The following is a 22,030-nucleotide window of genomic DNA, read 5'->3' on the forward strand; positions in this document are numbered from 1 at the left end:
ATCATCGTATTTACGAGAACAGACAAATAGGAATCGTATTTACGAAAACAGACAAATAGGAATCACTTCAAAAATATTTATTTTTTATGTGACATTTGTTTTTTATTAAAGCTATTTACTACGGTTTTCATATTTTTTGCAAAAATGTTACTCAAGCCTCAAATAATTTATTTTATCGTTTATGAGCACTTGCTAAACTAAGAGTGCATACTATCAGTTCATAAAAGCCCACGCCTACACTGTTTAATCAAATGTTCTGATAAAATTCAAAAAGCTGTTGCAACTTACAATACTAAGTTTCCTAATCGGCTAAGCAAGGACACAATGTACGTGATCTTCCGATCTAAAAATTTTATTATACAGTGCGGGACATCTCGAAACAGAGCATCTGTTGGGCACACATCGCTTATTCACATACGGCGTTCGTGTAGATGATTTTAATATAGATGCAGTCTTTCTACTAGCGCAATTTTTTTCACAGAACTAACATGAACTTTATGAAACAGCTATTTCCTGAACAACAGTTTTTGTATAACGTATAATACTTAATTTACTAGCACTCATTTCGCAATGTTCATTGAGCGACTTTCCTACTAGATTTGGATAAAAAAAAATGCCAGAAAGGATTATCAACGTGTTCGAATCGAGATCAAAATCACAGAGGCTTGAGCTTACGCTCGAATGCTTCCTTGCATTTTCCATGAATTAGCCAACTGATGGATTTTCTCCGTTTCCGATCAGTTTGCTTATAAACATATTTTACTTCTCTGCAAATCATTTAAGTACCCGAAAATCATACCTGGGGGTTGGTTGTTCTTTCTGGCTGAATATGTCCTTGATTTAAACATAATCAACCGCTTTGTTGGCGGCACTAGTCACCGATGAAGGATATAGTGCAAAAAGCACTAAGTCTACATGGTAACATACTTCTCCTAATCCGGCTATACAATTGCAATGTGCGCGTAATTTTTGTATCTATTTCGCTTAACAATATATTTAAACAAAGCTCAATCTTGTCGATCTATATAAATCCTATTGGTGATTTAACGTACAAATCTACACCTTGACGGCGCTGCGGTGAAAATGATGATGGTTTTGAATTTTGCAATGTGAGTTTAAAGAAGGATTGTAGTTCTTTCCATAAATTACAACGTTATAGTCATAAAAGATTATTTGATTGCGATGGCTTTGGGAGGAAATTAATTCTGCGCAATTTTATATATAACATGTTATTTTTTTACCTCTTTCAGTAGTGAAAACTATATAAATGTTGGCAATGGTTGAATCAAAAAAGGAAATTCGACAGCACAATCAAGAACAAATTGAAAAATGCATGGTTCCTGCATGCGAGAACTTCCTTGGAAAGTCCGGAAGTAAAATATACGTGATTTGTTTTCGATTTTTAGGTTACATTATCATCATTTTCTTAGTTCAAAAACAAAATCCAGATGTCTCACCGATAGTTTACGTTTTGCGTTACATCGCCAATTGACGAAATTACGTTAGAATTGCAACCAGATGGCGCAGCGGGTAAAATGATGATGTTTTATTTTTTTGGTATGGAGTTGGTTTGTTTTGTTTTGAAAAATAAGAAATTTTCTGCAAATTTCCCGGATTCAAGTATTCTTTCTACGCTGAAAAGGTTAGAAAATCATCATTTTACATTGTTTCATTCATAACATATGACGAATGATTCGGTACAAGTATTATAATTTATATTTTTTCACTAGGTAAATGATGGGTGGCATTTGTTGCGCTTCAAATATTGCAGATCCTTCTCGTATCGGTCGAAAGGAAGCCCCTGTATAATCAATGGTATCAACCAATTTGATATGATATCGATTGCATCGTCATTATTCACAGTTTTAGCTTCTGAAAAATGTCCGGAAGTTAGTACTCATAACCTATATTCACTATCAAACATAAACATTTCGAAGATTGTCTATGATTTTGGCCCAATCTCGTGTTGAGACCATTGTAAATAGACAAAAATATAATTTTCTTACCATTTACTGATGACATTTAATGGCTAAAATGATTTCAAATAGAAATTAATGAAAATCATCACGACCGAATCGCGCTTTTCAGTGCGTAAAATAAACCCTCACATTTGTGGTTCTGAGCTCTAATGTAGATGTCGCATAAGCTGTTTCAGCTTTGCGTAAATTCGTCAAATGCAGTTATGCATTTTTCAACTTGTTTGTTACTTTTTTGATTCAACCATTGTCAATATTTATACAGTTTTCACTACTGAATAAGGTAAGAAAATAACATGTTATATATACAATTGCGCAGAATTAATTTTCTTCCAAACTCATAGCAATCAAATAATCGTTGATGATTATAACATTGTAATTTATGAAAAGAACTACAAACCCTCCATAAACTCACATGGCAAAATTTAAAACCATCATCACTTTCACCGCAGCGCCACCTAGGTGATTATTCATTTTATTTCAATTTAGATTCATTTCAGCCATTGAATGTCGTCAGTATATGGTAAGAAAGTTGGAGTTTTGTATATTAACGATGGTTTTAACACGCGATTTGACCAAAGTCATAGATAATCTTCGAAAATTTTAAGTTTGATAATTCATACCGGTTATTGATACTATGGATAATTGAGATGAAAACGATGTCATATCAAATTGGCTGATATAATTGATAATGTAGGGGCCGATACGAGAAGGATTTACAGTATTTTTAGCGCAAAAAACTCTATTCATCGTTTACTTAGTTGAAAAAAATTAAAGTTACAATACTTATAACATGCTATTCCTCGTAATGTACATAACACATTGTAAAATGATGATTTTCTAACCTTTTCATCGTGGAATGAATACATGAAACCTGGAACTTTGAAGATAAATTCCGATTTTTCTAGAAAATTTGAACGAATTTCATACCAAAGAAACAAAACATCCTCATTTTACTCGCTGCACCATCTGGTTGGAAATCCAACGTAAATTCGTCAATCGCTTTTGACTGCCCAACAGATTACTCACGATAGATACAATACGGTAGCGCAACTTATGAAAAAGGCCTTTCAGCTATCTTGGAATTTTTATGTAAACAATCTGCAATATTTTGCAATATGTTTTTTTGCTTCTTGTGTGTGGAATTGTTTTGGTGGCAATAAGAGCATTGAAAAGTTGAAAGGTAAGTCTTTTACGGTTAAAGTTAGGTTTGTAATATACTCTATCTCATTATATGTTTCAGCTCAAGAGAATAAATCGACTCTCGGCGTCGACGATGGAAATATTTTTCCCGCGTTATGCAGTTAGAGACGTCGGTTAATTGTTCGATTAATTCAAATAATCGAATATCTAAAATTTTAATCGAGTAATTTTGTATCAAATAATGAAAAATCTTAATATGAATACATCGAATAATAATTAAAGTAATCGCGATTAATAAAAAAGGGAATATTTTTTTCAAAAAATATAGTGCAAAATTTGTTACACCGTCGGTGTTTCGTCGAAATTCATCGAATATGCTAAACCATTTACGGTTGAAGCATAAAAATGATTCCCTGCTGAAGAAGAATTCAGGGTCTGCAGGAGTGACATGCGGACTTGAAGAAGGTGGTCTCAATTCCCGTTCTAAAATAGTAGTATTTAAACTCCGGATTCCAAGGAAAATATACCATACTAGTGGTCAATGATTCTATAAATATACTTTATTTGAACTAGTAGTTATAGAGAAAAATCAGAAAAATACATACAAATCAGCTATTTCAACAACATTCGGTGAATAGGTAATTTTGAACAGAAAACATTTTATGTTGGTATAATAAAAATATTGTGCATCATTTTCATGGTGTGCTCTTTTTTCAATCGTCCTCAAAAAATCATGAAATGGCAAATTTATCAATACACTGAAATACCATTTCATTCAAGAACCATTATTTTGCACCATGTTTATTTCAAAATTATATTTAATGTAACTTTTAAATTTATGACATCAATTATTTTATTATAAATGACTGTTCGTGTTTACAAGAAATAACTATTCGCTCGATTAATCGAATACTGAAAGACAATTAAAAATTTAAATTTAAAAATGACCCCATGATTAATCGAATAAACGTAAAATTTAGACATCTCTATTCGCAGTCAAATCCCTTTCCACAGTCCTCTGTATATTTATTCCGTTTCCCCTTATTGACTTATTGACGAGACGGTCACACCTTTAGTTCACACATATTGCAGATTACTAATACATATGCACTCTAGTAGGGATGTCCGGTATTTGTTCGATTAATATCTGCAAAACACGAACGTGAAAATTCGTATGGCAAATTAACATAACTAGAATGTTTTCTATGAACTAAGGAAACTGACCGCTCTCAGCAATCAATCTCGGTCGCGCGACAAGAACGCCCAATTTTGAGCGTTCATTGCTTATTCATCTATTGATGGATCTACGTGATTTTTTATAACAATCCAATCTCAATCTCTAACAATCTAGCGCAAAATAGAAATTTATAGTTTTCTCTTTTCTCTAGCGACCGGATGGCAGCGGCGGTGCTCCCAAATGGCCTTTATCCAAGCCGATAGTTAGAGTTCAGTGTAATGTTTTCAAAACGTTAGTTTCCTGTATTTCTCCAAGCCTAGTGGGGAATGAACTGCTAAAATATAGAGCCTCTATATAAAAACAAACTGATGATACTAACCAGCTGCTAGGGCTTTCATACCCAAGCAAGAAAATTTAAAGAGGCAAGTTGCAGTCCTTAAAAAAATTTAGTTTAGTTGATAGATGAGTAACATGAAAAATCGAACAACACCAGTGGATACACGAAAAAATATTTTTTTTATTTTATACGATCATTATGATCGTTGAGATACATTATAAAAGGCGTATACAATTTAGGATATTTTCTACGGAAAATATTGATTAAACACCTCAATTTTAATAAATTTTAACATCGATTTTTTTTTTCAACAGGGTTTTTTTCCTGAAATATACTTGTATGTACTTATTGGTTTTTCTAAAAACATTGCGATTGTTCAGTGCATTCTTTTATGCTACACACTGAACAAATTAAAGGAAACGCTTGTTAAAGTATAGTAGGCTTTGGAATGCGACATGGGTTTAAAGAGAAATTTCCAAGCAGTTCGTCTTGTTCACCAATCTTGTACAGTTTGTTTTCGTTGTTTATATTGTTAACTTTCCTATACTCGCGCATAGGTCTGACAGACCGAGAGTAAATGAGGTGGCTGAATTAAATGACTATTAAAACTGGATGAAGTTGAAGAAAAAATATTTTCTGGATTTTTTTCATTCAATTATATATATTTTTTTGAATAAAAACCAATAACGCCTAAAAATACACAATAACAATATTACAGAGACGCGCACAGCGTAAGTACACGAGTTACGATTTTTCGCACGAGTATAGGAGTGTTAATGTTGTTAACGTTGTTGATGTTCTACTCCGCCTTTCTCGCATTTCTGAAAAATGGATAATTAAAGCTTGTAGCCGATTCATTTTCACTTTGTTTTTTTTTATAGAGAAAACTGATTTGTGCATAACAATGATAAATAATAGGCTGTAACTGGAGGACAACAGTTTGACAGCTTCATAGGACGAAATCGCATGTTTTATTAATTCATTGTGAATGACTATTGCGAAAAGATTTTGCTAGAGCGCATTTCAAAAGCAAAAAATTCGCTTTAGCCGGCGGTTACTTTGCTTGCGGTTTCGTACGAAAATGTAACTGCACGAATCGTATGCGATTGTGAGAAGTGAACAACTTCACATAATTGTATTGGTGTGGTTACATTGTTTCCCTTCGCTTCGTTCGAAATCGTCTGCGAACAGAATAGTCCTGAACTCCTGAAGAAAATCTTGACGGGCAATGAAAAATGAATAGTTTACAACAATATTGAACGAAGAAGAACTTTGTTGTCGATGAGATGAACTATAATTAGCTACCCCCAAAGCTGGTTTTCACACGAAGAATTTCATGTCATGTTCTAGATGAGTTTTTCGGTGAGAACGCTAACGAGCTTTTGGAGCCTAAAATTAAAAACTGTATGCGGGATGACAGAAGATTGTTCGTAGGTTCGGTCTGAAATCGACTTTTCTATTGACGAATATTGGCGCTAATGGTCGAGACATTTAGTATCTGGACAAACTGTTTATTTTACTGCAACGCCCTTAGTAGTTGGATCTGGAGCGTTTTGACGGCGGTTTGTTTCCTAATGTTCCCTCTTCCAGTGCTGAAAAGTCCGTCATGATTCATTTTGTTTCAGAGAAGTTACGCTCAATGGAATCCGCGAACCGAAAATTAGTTTTGGACAGCCACATCGATAATCCGACGATGACGAGGACAGGTTAAAAAATTGCGAGGCCGTTGAAGTTGGCTATATAGCGTTCTAAAACATTTCCGTGAGCGGCGTACTATCGATCGGCATAACAAGTGCCATAGTGGAATTAAGGATCGAAGGCTGCATTTGAAGCTGTTGGCAACGATTAGGGCAAACCCAGAACTGTCGGATTATGATATCGCCAAAGCACCGTCAGAATGATTCAGTAAGCAATCAGTGTCCTACTGAAGCTAAATCTATTGGCGAAGAGACGTGCCTAGATGTTGTACAATGAGGTTCCTAGGAAGTACGACGGATGCATCCTCATGGACGGCGAAACATACGTGAAAATGTATTATAGACAGCTTCCCGGACAAAAGTTTAATGAAGCCACTGGTCGAGGTGATGTCCTTAGCAGTTTTAAATCCGTTTTTGCCGATGAATTCGCACGAAAGTTTATAATCTAGCATGGTATTCGTAGCTACGGACAAAACACCAAGGTTTCCGTGACAAACAAGACTGTGAATTCCAAAATGTACAAGCAGGATTGCCTGAAAAAACGTATTATTCATATCAGTGTAATGAATACGGTTAATATACCGGGTTTACGACGAATTTAAGACGCGTCTGAATCCTATCCTAGTTCGCTAAAAGGAACGAACTCTCGATATGCTCTGGTAACGCATTTATGACCTATTGGACACGATGTAAATCAATCGGCCAGAACATGCATTGACAAACAATACCGAAACAGCACAAAATTTGAATGTCAGCTAACCGTTAACGGCAACCGGACGGACGCGTGTCCCCGGTGAGTACCCACATTCAGACCGAAGCAGGATCATCGGAACACGAATTCACAACATCATCGATGGCTCACAACAATCTGTTGCTGCCGGTGGCGATTGAACACGAGGTAACAAAATATGGACATGGAAATCGGTTCGCCAAGTACTCGGCGTCATCGCCGTCGTCGTGTCGACGCATAAATCTCAGTGTCGCTGTCAATCTGTCAAATGTGTGTCAGAAATACCATATCTGCGTCTGGTGTCGTTTGGAGACATTCGGGTAGCGGTCGTTCATCTCTTACCTTGTGTGCGGTGAACGATCGCTGCTCGCAGGCAATCGTCACATCGACAAAGTCCTCTTCATCACGCAGATGTCGAAAGGATGACAGAATGGACGATTGGAAGTCGTTCCATTTGAGTGCATACTGCTGCTCGGAGGGTGTTGGCGAGAGTGGCCTATGCTGCTGCTGCTGCTGCTGTTGTTGCTGGTGTTGGTTGTGGTGGTGCTGGGTCTGGGACTGATTCTGGGATGCTGATTGCTGATGCTGTTCACGCTGTTGCTGATGGTGAAGCTCCCGTTCGCGCTCCCGGTGTAGCAACTGGAGGGGGTGGTCCATTTTGGCGTCGCTGTTGCTACTGCTGCCACCGGTTCGCTTCTGGCCACCGCCGCTACTACTGGTATTGTTGTTGTTGTGTATGCTCAGGTTGTTGGCGCTGGCATTGCTCTGTTGGCTGTTGTCCGTCGTGTGCATCTGCTGCGTTTCATTCATCCTGGCGTAGCTGCCGCTCGTCCAGGGCGTCGGAATGGCCGGATATCGTCTCAATATCTCACTCTGCTGGATAGCGACAGTTGCTGTCGTCATTCAATACATCGAGCGCACTTTTGGGGGTGTTTGACTCGAATCCTTTTTTTTTTTGCCTTCGTATATGAGGTGGGCTTTTCCTTACGCTTTTAGTTTGTTTTTTTGTCGTTTCTGTTCTTCACTTATTAGAGGTAGTAGTTTTCTTCGAGACTTTGTTTGGTTTTGAGATCATATAAGCTTTCGCCGGAAATCCATTTTCATTGCGGCTGTGATATACGCGCGCGGTCGCTTCCGAGAGAGAGAGCGGGGTCGTGGTGAGGTGCCGAATTTCTATGTGTATGCTCCAAACAAAGGACGGAATCTGCAAAATAAATAGAAGGAAAAGTGGGAAAAACTTGATTAATATTCGAGACATATACTAATGCAAGTGCGGCAGTGCTGTCTGTCGTCTGGAGTGTGAGGGATGTGATGCAGTAGTGGTGCATTTTTCGGCCCGAATTGCTCTGTGCGACTTCGGTTTTCCAGGAGGAGACAGCCACCCGGGGAACGAAAGAGAGTTGACTGGCAGAGGGTTTTGGGGTGTTTTAGATCGCCAGGAAAACGCAGGCGCTACGATTGTGTGTATGTTTCGGATGTTTTTATTGTTTTCCCTTGCAAAATCGCCGTACTTGCAGCAGTAGTGAGCGAAAACTGGGTGCAACGGGGGGAGGGAAGTGATTTCAATGAGAAACTACGACATTACGGAGAGCAGAGTTTCCAATTTTCTGCAAGTTTTGGGTCTCTTTGCTGGCGCTGCAGTCTGGTTTGTGTGTTGTGCTTGAGAGAAGGCCGAGGGAGCCTTACCCACACATACAGGCTCCTGCCAGGCGCTGGTCGATTTTTCGCCAACAGTTTTAGTTTTAGTGCTTGCGAGTAGTGTTGGTTGGAGTAGATCAAAATAATAAAGATTAATGCTGTTTAATGTTGCAAGCTAGCAGCTCGGGCCAAAGCACCGAGTTTGGTTGTGTGTAAGTGTGAACCGGACGGATACAGTTTGGGTTATTTTTTGCAGAAATAGGGTGGTGGTTTCGTGTGTTCACTCCGAGGAGGATGGAAACCCTCAGTGCGGAACAGAATAAATATTAATCTGGAAATGCATTTTAATAGAAGTTTTCCTCGTGCCATCCGGAACTGCGGAGGTAGTCGGGGGGAAATATCGATCCGAAGTTCTGAAAAATTATTTACGAGAGGAGCACAGAACCTTGCGGAAATAATTTAATTTTGGAACGGGTTATCGATTTGAAATTTAATTGTCCAGCCTGGTTGTGTCACCAGACTGTGATTAATTTATCTAGTCAATCCAACTGCTTCAGTCAAGTAAGGTGAAGAGAAGTGGTGTTAATTGGCCTTCAATATCGTTTTAATTATCAATCCAGTCCGAACGCGTCGTTTCAACTCGAACTCAAGATCAAATTGGGGGCCCGGTTTGCATAACACTTGAAATGAGAAAAAAGCTACATTTAGGCAACTTGTTTGTGCAATTATGCGATGAATGCGGCAAACAACACGATTTGAAAAGTGTAGCAACTGCAACCGACAGCTAGCAAGATTAATATTGCCGCTGTAAATTAATAAAACTAACAGTAATGCAAAGTGCACATTGCTCTCGTTGGTTTACTGCTCCGAAGCCAACGCTTGCGCTTGTGCGGGAGGAAAAATCGTATGGAAAAAGAACATGAAATTAGCATAATGGTAATTACTTTTATTACCTTCTATTAGCCTGTTTGGCTGTTAGGGGCAAAGATGCTGTGTGCAGCGAACAAGACTTTCGAATTAGCGCAATTTCATCTAATTGTGATGAAATATTTTTCTCTATTTTTTTGTACTCTCGTTCAAGTGGTTTCCGAGCTTCCCCTTTCGCGTTGGCGTGCCAAAAGATCAAGTGAATAGCAATTTCGGTCGAATTTTGGCATGATGGCAAATCGGGCAGGTTTACGAAAGGGCGCCTACGCTTGGGACGCTGCGTATGAAGGGGTGATTATGGAATTTAGTTGGTTTTACTCTTCGGGCTTACCGTTCTCATGTCTCTCGGCATGAGGATGTAAGGCATTAATAAAAATTGTTGTGATAATTCGCTGCGTTGTTCGAGTAATAAAAATTAAATTAGAATCCGTGGAGCTTTGACCTGGCGAGACTTGGGAGGTAGGCTTCGTAGCCAGTGGTGTAGACGGAAGAATTGAACCATAACTGCGCGAAACACACATGTGTAATTGTTTTTACGTCAGAACTCAATGGGAAGGCGCACGTACCCATCTTTCCCGCGTAAATATGATTTTAAAATTATTTATGCTTTAAACGACATACAACACACCAGCGAAAGAGCAGCAGCAGCAGCACTCGATGGAGCGAGTTTTATTGCGCGCTCGAGTTCGGGCCGAAGCATAGTCACGGTTCTCCGCATAAATTATGAGCGCAATTATTACTCGGGGTACATGAAAACATACACACATTTCTGCGTGCTTTTGGAGCTGGTATTTTTGGTCGCTCCTCCGCTGGTGCGTCGATCATATCGTACATATGTTTTCAGTTTATTTTTAAATTTATCCCATTTGCGTGTCACACTTTATACCGGCCTGGAGAGGAGGGTGATGCAAGCTGAGAAGCTGTGAAGTGTCTTCCCGGAGGCGATTCAAAAATATGTATGTTTTCCCCCCCTCGCTCGCTTTTGGATCGACGAGAAAATATTGCCCGTGGCGAGTTGAAAGCGCGGGTGTGCGTAACGTTCGCGCGCTACCAACTTGCTGCCGTTTCAATTTATCTGTCGGGTCGGAGGGATTAAGACAGAAGACAGCTGCCAGTTGGTTCTCTAGAGAGGATCCGCAGGGCGTTAGAGGAAAATAAGGGGATTTACTCGATTGTTGCACTCGTACTGGGGAAAACGCGCAATTGCAACGTTCCTCGAGATGTTCCAAAATTTGATGTTGCGTAATTGCGTTTCAATCGGAATTTTATTTTCAGTATTGGAGACACCATAGACAAATTTAGCACATTCTTAGCAATTTGAGTTCTGTAAACTATGTTTTCTAGTCGAAAACTATATAAACCATTACTAAGTTTTCTATATGAGCCGCGAAAATTATTTAGGCAAGCTGCCGGAACAATGTTTAGGAATCATTTTCATTACTTTTCATGAAACAGAAGTTTTCAAAAATTCCTTAACGGTCTGACTCAACGCATGGTCAAAATCTTCACTGAATAATGTGTCAAATAATAAACTAACACATCGAAAATGACAGTTGGATCTATTTAAATTGGCTTCAGGTCTTACAAAAAGCTGTTAAAATTAATTCTGCATGCAAAAGATGAAAAAACCCTGGATCATGTCCATTGATTATATATGAATCTTGTTGATTTGTATTTGACCGGAAAATGAGCGGTTTCTTTTCCTTAGCATGTTAGCATTCATGTTTTAAAACGAAACGAAATAAATGCCAAAAAAAATCTCTTGTTTTAAAAATATTCGGAAAATGTGCAGAGAACTTGAGAAAAGTAGTTTTAGTAGTTATATTACTATCCATCCAGAAAATAGTGAGAAATGTTTATGTTACTTTGTTGTCCGATCAATTATTAGTCCCTACATATGCGACACCAAGCGGCGAGCGCTTGCACTAGTATGATAACGTGTCACACCAAATCTGACGCAAAGAATCTGTAGATACCCCTATCCTCCCCCTATCCTGGATGGATAAGATAGAGGACATCCATATCTGATCATATCTGAGACTTTGCGCTCAAATATTGGAAGACGCTATGCTACCGTATGCGGAGGAAGAGATGCCGTTAAAATGGCATCTCCGTTAAAATGGCAAATCATGCAAGACAACGACCCCAAACACATCGCCTGAACTGTGAAGAAATGGTTTGCTGATCATAAGGTCGACGTCATGGAGAGGCCAGCCCAGTCACCGGACTTGAATCCCATCGAGAGTTTATGGCAAATCGTAAAGAAGTCGGTTTATACGGAAAAATCGGAAAACTAACAGGAACTATGGGCAAAATCCAAGCAGCCTGGTATGCGATCCCTGTCAGCACTTGTGAAAAGCTGATCGATTCTATGTCGAGCAGGTAGATCATTCGAATCTAGGGTTACACAACGAAGTTTTGGCACGGAATGTTGAAGGAAATTTTTCCCGGCATGATTTTTTTTTGGATCCTAATTTTGAGTTGGTTTTATTTTTTGACGCGTTATTTTGGTACTTAATTGTGAATATGTTTTATTTCTTCGGAAGAGACAAATAAAGGACTATTAAAGGATTGAAATACTGAGTTAAAGTATTTTTTTCTCGATGTTTTGAAACATAATTTATTCGTTTGTGTAGTAGTGGCCTTATTGTTTTGTCCGACGCTGTATGGTGTAATATATTTATTTTAAAATCATCATCAATCACGTCAATCACAATTAATATCACGTTGGTCATTAATGTTTTCGCCTGTTTTTCAGTGTCTATTCTGTATAGAACCACACATTTAATCATTTTAAGATTTTTGGATAAGAAGTTTGTAAAACACCGAAGGGATTTCTCAATCATGCAAAGCGTGGCAGAGTACAGCTAGTTTATTATAAAAATATGCTTTATGCATCAGTGCATTGGAATCCAGTGGAATTTGTTCGATTTCTCTGGATTATTGTGGAAAATCTGTGGCCCAAAAGTGATTTGTTTCGCAGTATTTGCGCTGCAGATATCGAATCGTGTTCTGTGAACATCGAATTGAGTATTGTAGATATCGAATTCTGTTTTGCAAATATCGATTTGTGTTTTGAGTGAAGGTCATGGATGCCAGATGATTTTTTCAGATGTGTTCAAATGGGACGAAAAAATGTCTTCACAATTTGATATTGATAGAAACTAAAATTCATAGCTCGGCTTTGAATAATGTTTGATAGATTATTCTATTTTAATTCTAAATGATATTGTTATATATTGCGTTTCATTAAACTTAATTTGAGGTTTTGAAATTTATTTCAATGATGACACTGAGACACTATTTCTTACTTTCTTACTTACTTTTTTTGTCGATATTTTAGGCCAATAGTAGGAATTTTATGGGAATAATATCTCATAATGTCTTCACAAAATCATATCAAAATGAAGACATGTCTCCAAACTTGGCATCTTTGGTGAAGGTATCACTGCAATAAAGGATCGGGAGAAAGATCAGGTCGGTTCTCAAAGTGGAAATTTGCGTTGATGGCATTAAACTTCATGTTATGATTTGTGAAGCGAAAACTATAGTAGATTTTTAGATGCAATGAACACAAATTTAAAATGATATGCCACTCAACGGGCGATTATATGTCTACTACTCCAGCTCAAGCTCAAGAGACTTGCAAAATTACAAATTAAGGAGATACTTAGGGAGAAGAAAATGGATAAATTGATGCATTCCACCGTTAAAAAGTTGCAATTAGCGAAATTATTCGTCGAATTGGTCGATTCTATCAAGTGGTGCCCAGCTCCTTGGTGAACCTCGCAGGAAAACGGAAAAGGATCTCACGTAAACAAGATCAACAATCGATAGAAGCGTAACACAATATGCACTACCTGATGGATTCAACGAATAATGGCGAGATTTACGAAAGAAGAAGCCATATTTCGCCACTCGGAATTGGCGGTCGCAAATCATGCATGGTATGGGCAGCATAGAAGCTTAAGATAGCCTTCATGTCCATCAAAATAAATAGAATGGATTACATTCTGGTGCTGGTCCTAAATTTTATCTGTTAAAATGTGTCAAATGTATTGATACCTTCAGAAACACTTTTTGTTCATAACAAATGAGCCCACTAATATTTGTCTAAACATTCGAAATCAATACTGTCTCTGTAGATCTATCAGTAGAGGCTTTTCTTAGACTCTTTACGCTATCTACTCGAAACCAGGAGTGGATTTTGGATTGGATTTCTGATTTAGATTCGACATCCAGTCCTCATTCCAGATACCCTTTCCAATCTGGTAAATTCAAAGATCTTGATCGTAAGATCATTTGTTGAAGTATTTAATTTATTTGACAAAATCGAGAATTTGTGCACACCGTGGTGTTTATTGCCGAATACTTACTTGATCGCTTCGAATTTTTCCCCAAATGTCAAAACAAAGCGAAAATAAGTTCACAAGTATGTATAATCCGCAATTTACATTCTTGATCGCACAAAATTTCTCCCATTCATCAGTTCAGTATGCAGGCCGAGATTAACGTACTTGGGAACGACGATTCTCGTGACTTGAGAATTCGCGCGATAAATTCAATGTCGGACCGTGCACACACACCCGCACAAATACAAACGCACGAGCAAAATTATTGTGAAAAGGGCAAACCGTTCGACCTTTGTGATACAACACACAGTGACACATATCACAAGACCACTGCACTGTCGTCTGTTCGCCACTGGACAGTAGATGAACCTAAATTACAGTTAATCATCGTTGATGGCCCCCGCGCTTTTCTTCAGGCTTCTTCTTCTGTTGCATCATCCGCGGCTTTCCGGTCTCATGAATATCGCAATTTTCAATGAGCGTAAGTACTCGCAGCTCGTTTGATATTCATTCTTACAAATCGCACTGAGTGAGAACCGCTTGGCTGTTGTTCCGTCCGTGTCGTCGCGAAACGGGGCAAAAATGTGCATACCCGGCAAACAAACAATCACGGCCGATGGCGATTAAGATTAAATATTTAAGTTATTCACGTCTATTATTCGAAAATAGCACTTAATCGGACCTTTTACTAATAATAACGCTTCGAGAATATAATTATTACAAACTTCGTAATCTGTGCCTCACTTAGCTGTTTTCCCCCTTATCCGATTATCCGGTAGGAACTCTTTCTTTCATTCCACCCTTCCGCCTCACACCTAAGTGCGCGCGAGGGGTTTCCAGGGGGAAAATATAAGCGCAAAGTAGCGGAGCAGCAATGTGGGATGTGTTGTTGGAAGTGTAATTGAATGCTATTTTAGAATCAGTCTTCAATTGGTTTCTCTTGTTGCTTTTTCATTTCTTCTTTTTCCTCCGCTTGGTTCTCCGGATTGGCTCCGGAGAGTTGTTTTTGTTCCTGTTTGTATGACTGGTTCGAGTAAAAAAAAAAGAATGCTTCCTAATTATTCATAATTTTCTTCGCGTACGCAAGCGCCAAGTAGTTGGCGCTGAACCGAACGACCGACCGGAAGGTCGGATTGACGGTTTAAAATTTGATTTATATGTAGGGCTAAAGATGCTTCGCGTTACCAGCAGCCAACAGGCGTGAAAGAAAAATGGTGTGTTGACTCTGGCATTGATCCAATTTTGCGTTTCCCCGATGGTTGGTGAGAGGTTTGCGTCTTGGCTCAATTAGTGGCGATGTTGTTGGGAGAGATGACGGATGGCGGATATTTGTTTCGGTTTAAGCGGAAAGTACTAGCGCGGTTATTGAGTGCGTGCAGCTGCTGCTGGATCGCATTAATTAAAAATTATTCCTGCATTTCTAGCTAGGCTAGCGCGGCTTCACTTGTTTTTTCGGAGAGGGGAATTCTAAGTGAAACGACCTTCAGATGTGTAGCTAGAGCTATGTCTTAAGTTGCAATCGGACTTCCTTTGCTGTGTGCAATTGAAACGCGTGAAATTCCAAATAACAACAGCTGATTATTCCAGGGTTGTATGGCCGGGGGTTATGAAAATCGCAAACATTTACAGAGAAATGCATTGTTTTTTTTTCACGAGGATAGGAAGAGGGTTCATCTGAACTTTCAATACCATTGGCGTTGTTCAAACTAGGTGGAGGCCATATTTTCACAAGCAGACGTTTCAAAAGTAATGGTAGTCGCTTTGAAGAGTAACAATCCCGAGCTAGCAGCAGATAGGAAGACAATTTTCGTCGTGAAACGATCCAGACATCGCTTGGAATGGCATTGGTCGCTGTTGAAGTTAGCAATATAATTTACCATACAACGGATTGAACTCGAAGTTTTGCCGTTTAGTGGCGAGTGTTTAATAACAAAAGCCGCGGTGAATACAGCTTAGGTCTGTTATTCTCCTAGTTCTCTCAGTATTTTTGGTGCCGAAACCACGGGTAATCACGTCCCGGAAAATTAAAGCAAATGGCGATGATCACAATAAACGACTTTCTAACATTTATCCATCCAAATCAACAACGAAGATTGACGAGTTAATCTCGTCAGTTAGTTTCCTGAATTGAATATTCTTCAATAAACAATGACAATATTTTTTTTGTCTGTCACTGTAAGTCCAAGAATTTTCTTTTTTAGGATAGTTTTATGTTGATTCATATTATTAACTGAACCACTAAACCATGTTCAAACTGAAGCTGATATTCATGCAGCTTTATGCTGCCTCAGTCTTCAGTACTAAATTTTATTTGTAAAAACAGTTTTAGAAATGCATATAGTGACGAGCAAATGACGTACAGGAATGAATAGTTCCGAATCCAGGAATTCTTTGGCATTCAATCCGAATGTTTTCATGTTTCTATTTTAATAATCCTTCAAAAGTACTAAAAAAACTTGTTTCGAGAAATACGAAATTTCGTTGTCATTGTCGAGAACAAATCGCCCCGGGCGACTTCAGTTTCTGATTTTCAAAGTACTTCTTTAAACAGGCCTAGGAAATGGCAATTCATGTAGAAATAAACTATGTAGATCAGTATGCAAATGTAGACTGTATAGTTTATTATGAATTATTCAGATACAGTTTCAGTAGGGTACCGATTCGTTCTCGCAAAAGACATGGTTTCACGGGCAAATCCCTTGTAGAAGGATGATTCTCTCTTTCTCTGATGATATGTCGAACGATACCCTAATTTTTGTTCAAAAAAATATTTCATTCCGTATGTACGTTTTCTATATGACCGATATCATTTGTTTTGATATAAAGTAGATTCTATTGGCAGCACTGCACTGAAGTGTTAACTGATTAACCCAGCCGGGTGCTATGATTGGTGCTAGGATCATTCGCAAAATCTCAAGCAGAACTGTCAGTGGGATACACAATTCATGTGAAAACAAAGGGAAAATGTCAGTGGGATACTCGATATGTTGGCTCCTGTCGGTTCAACAGGGTTTCTCTAGAGACGTCACCCAGGTGGATTAACCAGTGTGATGTGATAATGTTTAAAACATTCGTTTTCGGAAATACCCGCTAAATGTGATTATAACGTTGCAGTGATTTATGAAATCCCATCGAGAAAGACCGAATAAATGCGGTATTTTTGTGCGTCATTTTTACTCCGTCAACTTTATGGGAACAAGCCAGTTTTCATAATTGTAGCGGTACCAAGATGATATTTTCAGGGCTCACTACAATCAAGAAACATTATACCGAAAACTGATCTCGATCACTAAAAGTACGACTGCTATCTGGATATTTTTACCACTTAAATAGTGCAAATAAGTCACAATGTAACTGTTATCCGTCAAATCAAATAGTTTTATGATTGTTGATTTTGTTGAATGTATCGTGTGTGTATATTCAATATTTATTTGTTTCTTCCATATACATGTCATATTCAATGCAAGTAAATACGACACCATATTTTGTTAACCAATCCAAATATACTTCGCCTACTATTCTATTCTGATATGTATGCATTGTATCAAAAAACTGTCGAATTTGGTAAATAATGCGATCTATTCTAGAAGACTAGTTGAACGTTTTTATGTTCGTTTCTTTTGTTTTGTCATTTCAGGGGTCGAGGAATCTGACTCGACCGTTGCGCCGAGATCACTAGTGAATCGGTTGTGAGACATGATGATATATGAAACATGTACCTTTTGCTATGATTTAATAAAAATCTATAGGAGATTGTATCCAATACACGACCGCACTGTTGACGTAGAACTACGCTGTTATATTATTCAGTATGCTTGTTTATAACTTTGGATATTATTTTTTGAAATAACCGTTTGGTAGAAATGTTTGTTTGGTCGCCCTGGAATGGTTTTTTTTTGTAAAACCCGATGACGGTAATTGGTTGATGATTTATTTCTGCCCTCGAAGAAGAATACACAAGCTGATCGTATGTCACAATTTCTTTCATATCAATGCATTAAAATTCAACTCGAACACGAAACAATGTTTTGGAAACAAAAACAATGTCAATACTTGCAAATATCAAATATGATGCTACATTTTTTTCAGAATTGCTTCAATGGAATCAAACCTCAAGACATCGTTCGTACATCAACCAACCAACCAACCAAGTAAACCAACAGTAGGGTGTGGATTTCCATTAGTATACAAGTAATAAACGCACCCCTAAAGCCAATATCAAATGCAACTATTCAGAGGGAGATTTAGTCTAAGTCAATCCAGAATACAAGTGTAAACGGATCGTTCACCGTTAATATTGGGCCGGATTCTCGAATACATTACACTGAATATACAAAACGCTATTCTCAAAAGAAACATTTTTGTTAATTAAGTTGCATTACTTTCTCATGCTCGGGATAAGCGCAGCTTGCATCCTTAGTGGAGAAAGTTTTGCTACTGGTCAGCGAATCCAAATCACATACATTCACAAACTTGGTCGCGTCCATAGCTCAAGTTGAAACGAATACATGTGATGACGCAAAACGAGGCAAAACAAGCGATGTTAATTGCTTCGACCATAGAACGAGACTGAAAGTTTCCTTCAGCAGAGATCCAGTATTAATACTCTAGCAAATGTTCGTCTTCATCGCTCGTCGATAAGTTGGTTGCTGTTGACGGCATGGGTAGGTAAGCTCACAAATGAGTAGAACAAATGTATGGGAAAAAGGAAATGCTTCTAGCTTACATCAATTTAAACTATTTACACACCAGGGAATTGCAATTTGAAGCATATCAAACAAATTTTAGAGAATTTCTGATTCGTTTGGTATGTAAAAAATCAAAATCCGTTCGCGACAAAAATAGTTACTAACGTTAACTTCATTTCATAAAAACGTGACTGTTTTTCTGATTTTGCACCCTTAATGAATGACGTAGTCCTACGTCAAAAAATGATTTCATAAAACAACGCGAAAGTTTGTTCATATTTCCCAAAATTTACCTATTATAGCCTTCTTGTGAATAGACCTTATGTTTGTGTATGTTTTATTGTGAATATTTTGATCAATTCGGTATGAATCTTACGAGAAAGTCTGATGAGAATAATGTTTTTGTCTGTATACTAACAACAACAGTTTTGATGTGTGAGTTTTAATCGTTTTCTTCACCTGCTAATATTTAACTCACATTATTATTGATGACAAACGATGATCTTGACCACATTTCTTCAAGAAATTGAAAAAAAAGAATATGGTCTCGCGTCCCCAATTCATCACATTTACAAAACAAGAAAAAAACTTCAATCCGCCGATCAACTGGTTTCGAATCAACTCAACACACACCTTTTTCTAATCTGACCACAAATAACAAAGTCACTGACCTGCCACCCTCCTCGATTCGACGCCTTCCTCCCGCTTCCACTCAATGGACCACTTTTTTTTCTCTATATTTTCTTGGGGATAGCTAGGGAACCACACACCACACGACAATAATCGGCGGAAGTATTCAAATCGAACGACGACGATGACGACGACTAGAAATTGGCCAGCATAGCTGTCCGCCGGTATCAATTTCACCCGGCGATTGTCCACCGAGCGCAGATTTACTTTCATCCGGCCACAATAAAACAAGGGGCAACGAAGCGAATGAAGGTAACGCAAAAAGCAAAGCAGAAACTAACACGGTAATTAAAATTTACACTAGAAACAGACAGTCTCTACCGAAAAGCTCAAGTGACGTTTGAGCCCCCCTCGCGATGGAAGCTGGTTTATTGTACCCGAGGGGTGCGGATCATACGTTGGCGAAAGACTAAGAGGGGGTTGTACTTTGTGAAAATAATAATTTTTTCGTCGATACTCGAACTCTCCAACTGCGTGTTCCGTGTGTGAGTGTGTGGCACAATGGCGTGAGCTTCGAAGTCGCCATTTTCGTCTAATCTACTCTGCACCTCTATTGCTCCGTTTCATGAAACACTGAAAGTAAACAATTTTCGGAGGTCCGAATGGACCAAACTTGTTTACGTGAAAGCTGCTACTTAGTTGGGTGATTTTTTGGCGAGATTGAAATCTTTTACGACTTCACTTGTTTTCGTGTGCGCAGGGACGGTATGAACGGTGGGGTGCCGAGAGATTCCGCGAGAAGGTTGCATGAGTTAGGAAAGGATCATGTAACAAGCACACCGTTAGAGGGGACCACAGTCAACCGCAGGGGTGAATGTGGTCGTACTTTTGCTTCAAAGTACCTAGCGAAACGAAATGCTCTGGGGCTCGGATTTGGTAAGTGAAGGTTCATTAGCGATATAAACGCAATGACAGCGCTGATTAATTCCACGCGCAACCATTTATGACCTGCTGCTGCTGGTCCGAAATTGTCATTGTTTAGACGTTTAATTGGAAAACGTTCACACATTCCAACCAATTGCGTCCTCAACACATCTGTTGAGTTAGCAGTAATTTATCTTTTCGGCAACGCCGACGAGTTTGTTTGTTGTCCAAAACAACTCAGCTCCAAATAATTATGCCTTCTGAGTAATGGCCGCGTCCAATTGGAACATATATGTATCTCGCGCTCGCGGAGTGGAGCATGTGAGTGAGTGTGTGCAACCAGCAGACTAGGGTCTGTGTACAGTTCTCGAAAACCTCCAACCGATCTATGGCAGGATATATCCCTGCAGAGAAGAACGCGCGGCGCGCCACTCAATGCAGCGACTGTTTCATCTGATCTTTGTTTTAGCTATTTATTTCGATGTGCCATTTTTGTGGTGTGCGCGGTGACTTTCCTCTTGGGAACTGGTTTCTCCAAAATAAAATCTCGACGCCGAACATTGCCTGGGAAGTCCGAGAAGCTTTACTCACATGTGGGCATGTGTGTATCTGTATAAACATATTTCTTGTGCTCTCTTTTTCGTCCAATTTGATTACATTCAATTGAAACGATTAGAAGCTCAAATTTCAACTTTCAAAACAAGTTTCTCCAGCAGAGTTAGGCGAGCAAAAAAAAAAACAAAAACGGAGCGACTGTTAAGATGTCGCTTCGCTATTGGAGGTCTTAATTGATGCCTTCGTGTACACCGGGAGGCAGGAACATCCGATCCCCTTCACGGCACTGGCAAGATTATTATTCCATTACAGCCGATTAAAATGGGGTGATATGAACGCAAAATCCACATCATAATAATTGATTTCCTCTTCATTGGCCCTCTCCCAGATATACACTGCTGGGAGCAATTGGTGTTTCGGGTTTTTATTCCCTCTCCCCAATTAACGCCAGGGGGCTGTCGATTCTTGCGTAATGATATTTGCGCCTACACTAGCGGTTTCGCTGACCGATTCCCAGTTGAACGTTGAATTTATTTTTACACTGCATAACATGGCGATTGATGTGCCCCTCGTCCCGTACGGAGGGGCTTGTTTCTCGGAGACTCATTCGCACAATCAATTCGGTATTGAAATTACTTCACTTCACCCAGCGACCCAATCGCGGCTGCTGTTCAGAGCGGCCAGAACTACGGAAATACCGTAGACTTACGGAGTCGTGGACAAAATCTACAGAATTTAGTTTGTCATTGCTAAATACATTTACCCATATTCCGGAACTCTAAAGGGTTCGAAATAGCGCAAACCTATACATGTGTAGTTTTAAATTTTTCAAATTCGAATGAAAAATATTACTTGATGTTGTTTAATTATTTTGAACATGTACTTCTCACTATTACTTCACAATTTCTCTATCATTTTCCTAGCATTCCCGTAAAAACTTTATCAGTAATACAACATTATGATCAGACCACACAAATTTGGCACGAAAAAGTTAATTTTCATTCATAATCTTTATATTGAACGCGTGTTTACTCCACCCGAAAATCCATCATCATTCTCGCTTCACAGAAAAGCAACACAATGAAGCTCAATTTCTTCAATGTCGAATTGCGTGGCAAGGTTGCCATATTTGCACAACCCTATTTGATGTGACTCGAATGGATTTCAAAATGCAAAATTGAGCTCCGTTCGGGTAATTGAGATTCGATTCGATATTTCAGAACACGGGTGATAATATCGATCATTGTTTATTTAAA

The 22,030-nt window shown here is 38.7% G+C and overlaps 1 protein-coding gene across 12 annotated transcripts in view; it reads right to left on the reverse strand.

Moving 5' to 3' along the window:
- Positions 1–22,030, reverse strand: part of LOC129774636 (protein abrupt) — a 158,684-nt gene that overhangs the window by 78,119 nt on the left and 58,535 nt on the right. For all 12 annotated transcript variants that reach the window (XM_055778427.1, XM_055778423.1, XM_055778433.1 and 9 more), the window contains one exon: positions 7,403–8,264. In XM_055778427.1, the coding sequence (XP_055634402.1) occupies positions 7,403–7,963 (561 nt within the window). In that variant the 5' untranslated portion in view covers positions 7,964–8,264. The remainder of the gene's footprint in view (positions 1–7,402; positions 8,265–22,030) is intronic.

This window comes from Toxorhynchites rutilus, chromosome 3 (genome assembly GCF_029784135.1).
Source record: "Toxorhynchites rutilus septentrionalis strain SRP chromosome 3, ASM2978413v1, whole genome shotgun sequence".
In the NCBI taxonomy this organism is placed as follows: domain Eukaryota; kingdom Metazoa; phylum Arthropoda; class Insecta; order Diptera; family Culicidae; genus Toxorhynchites; species Toxorhynchites rutilus.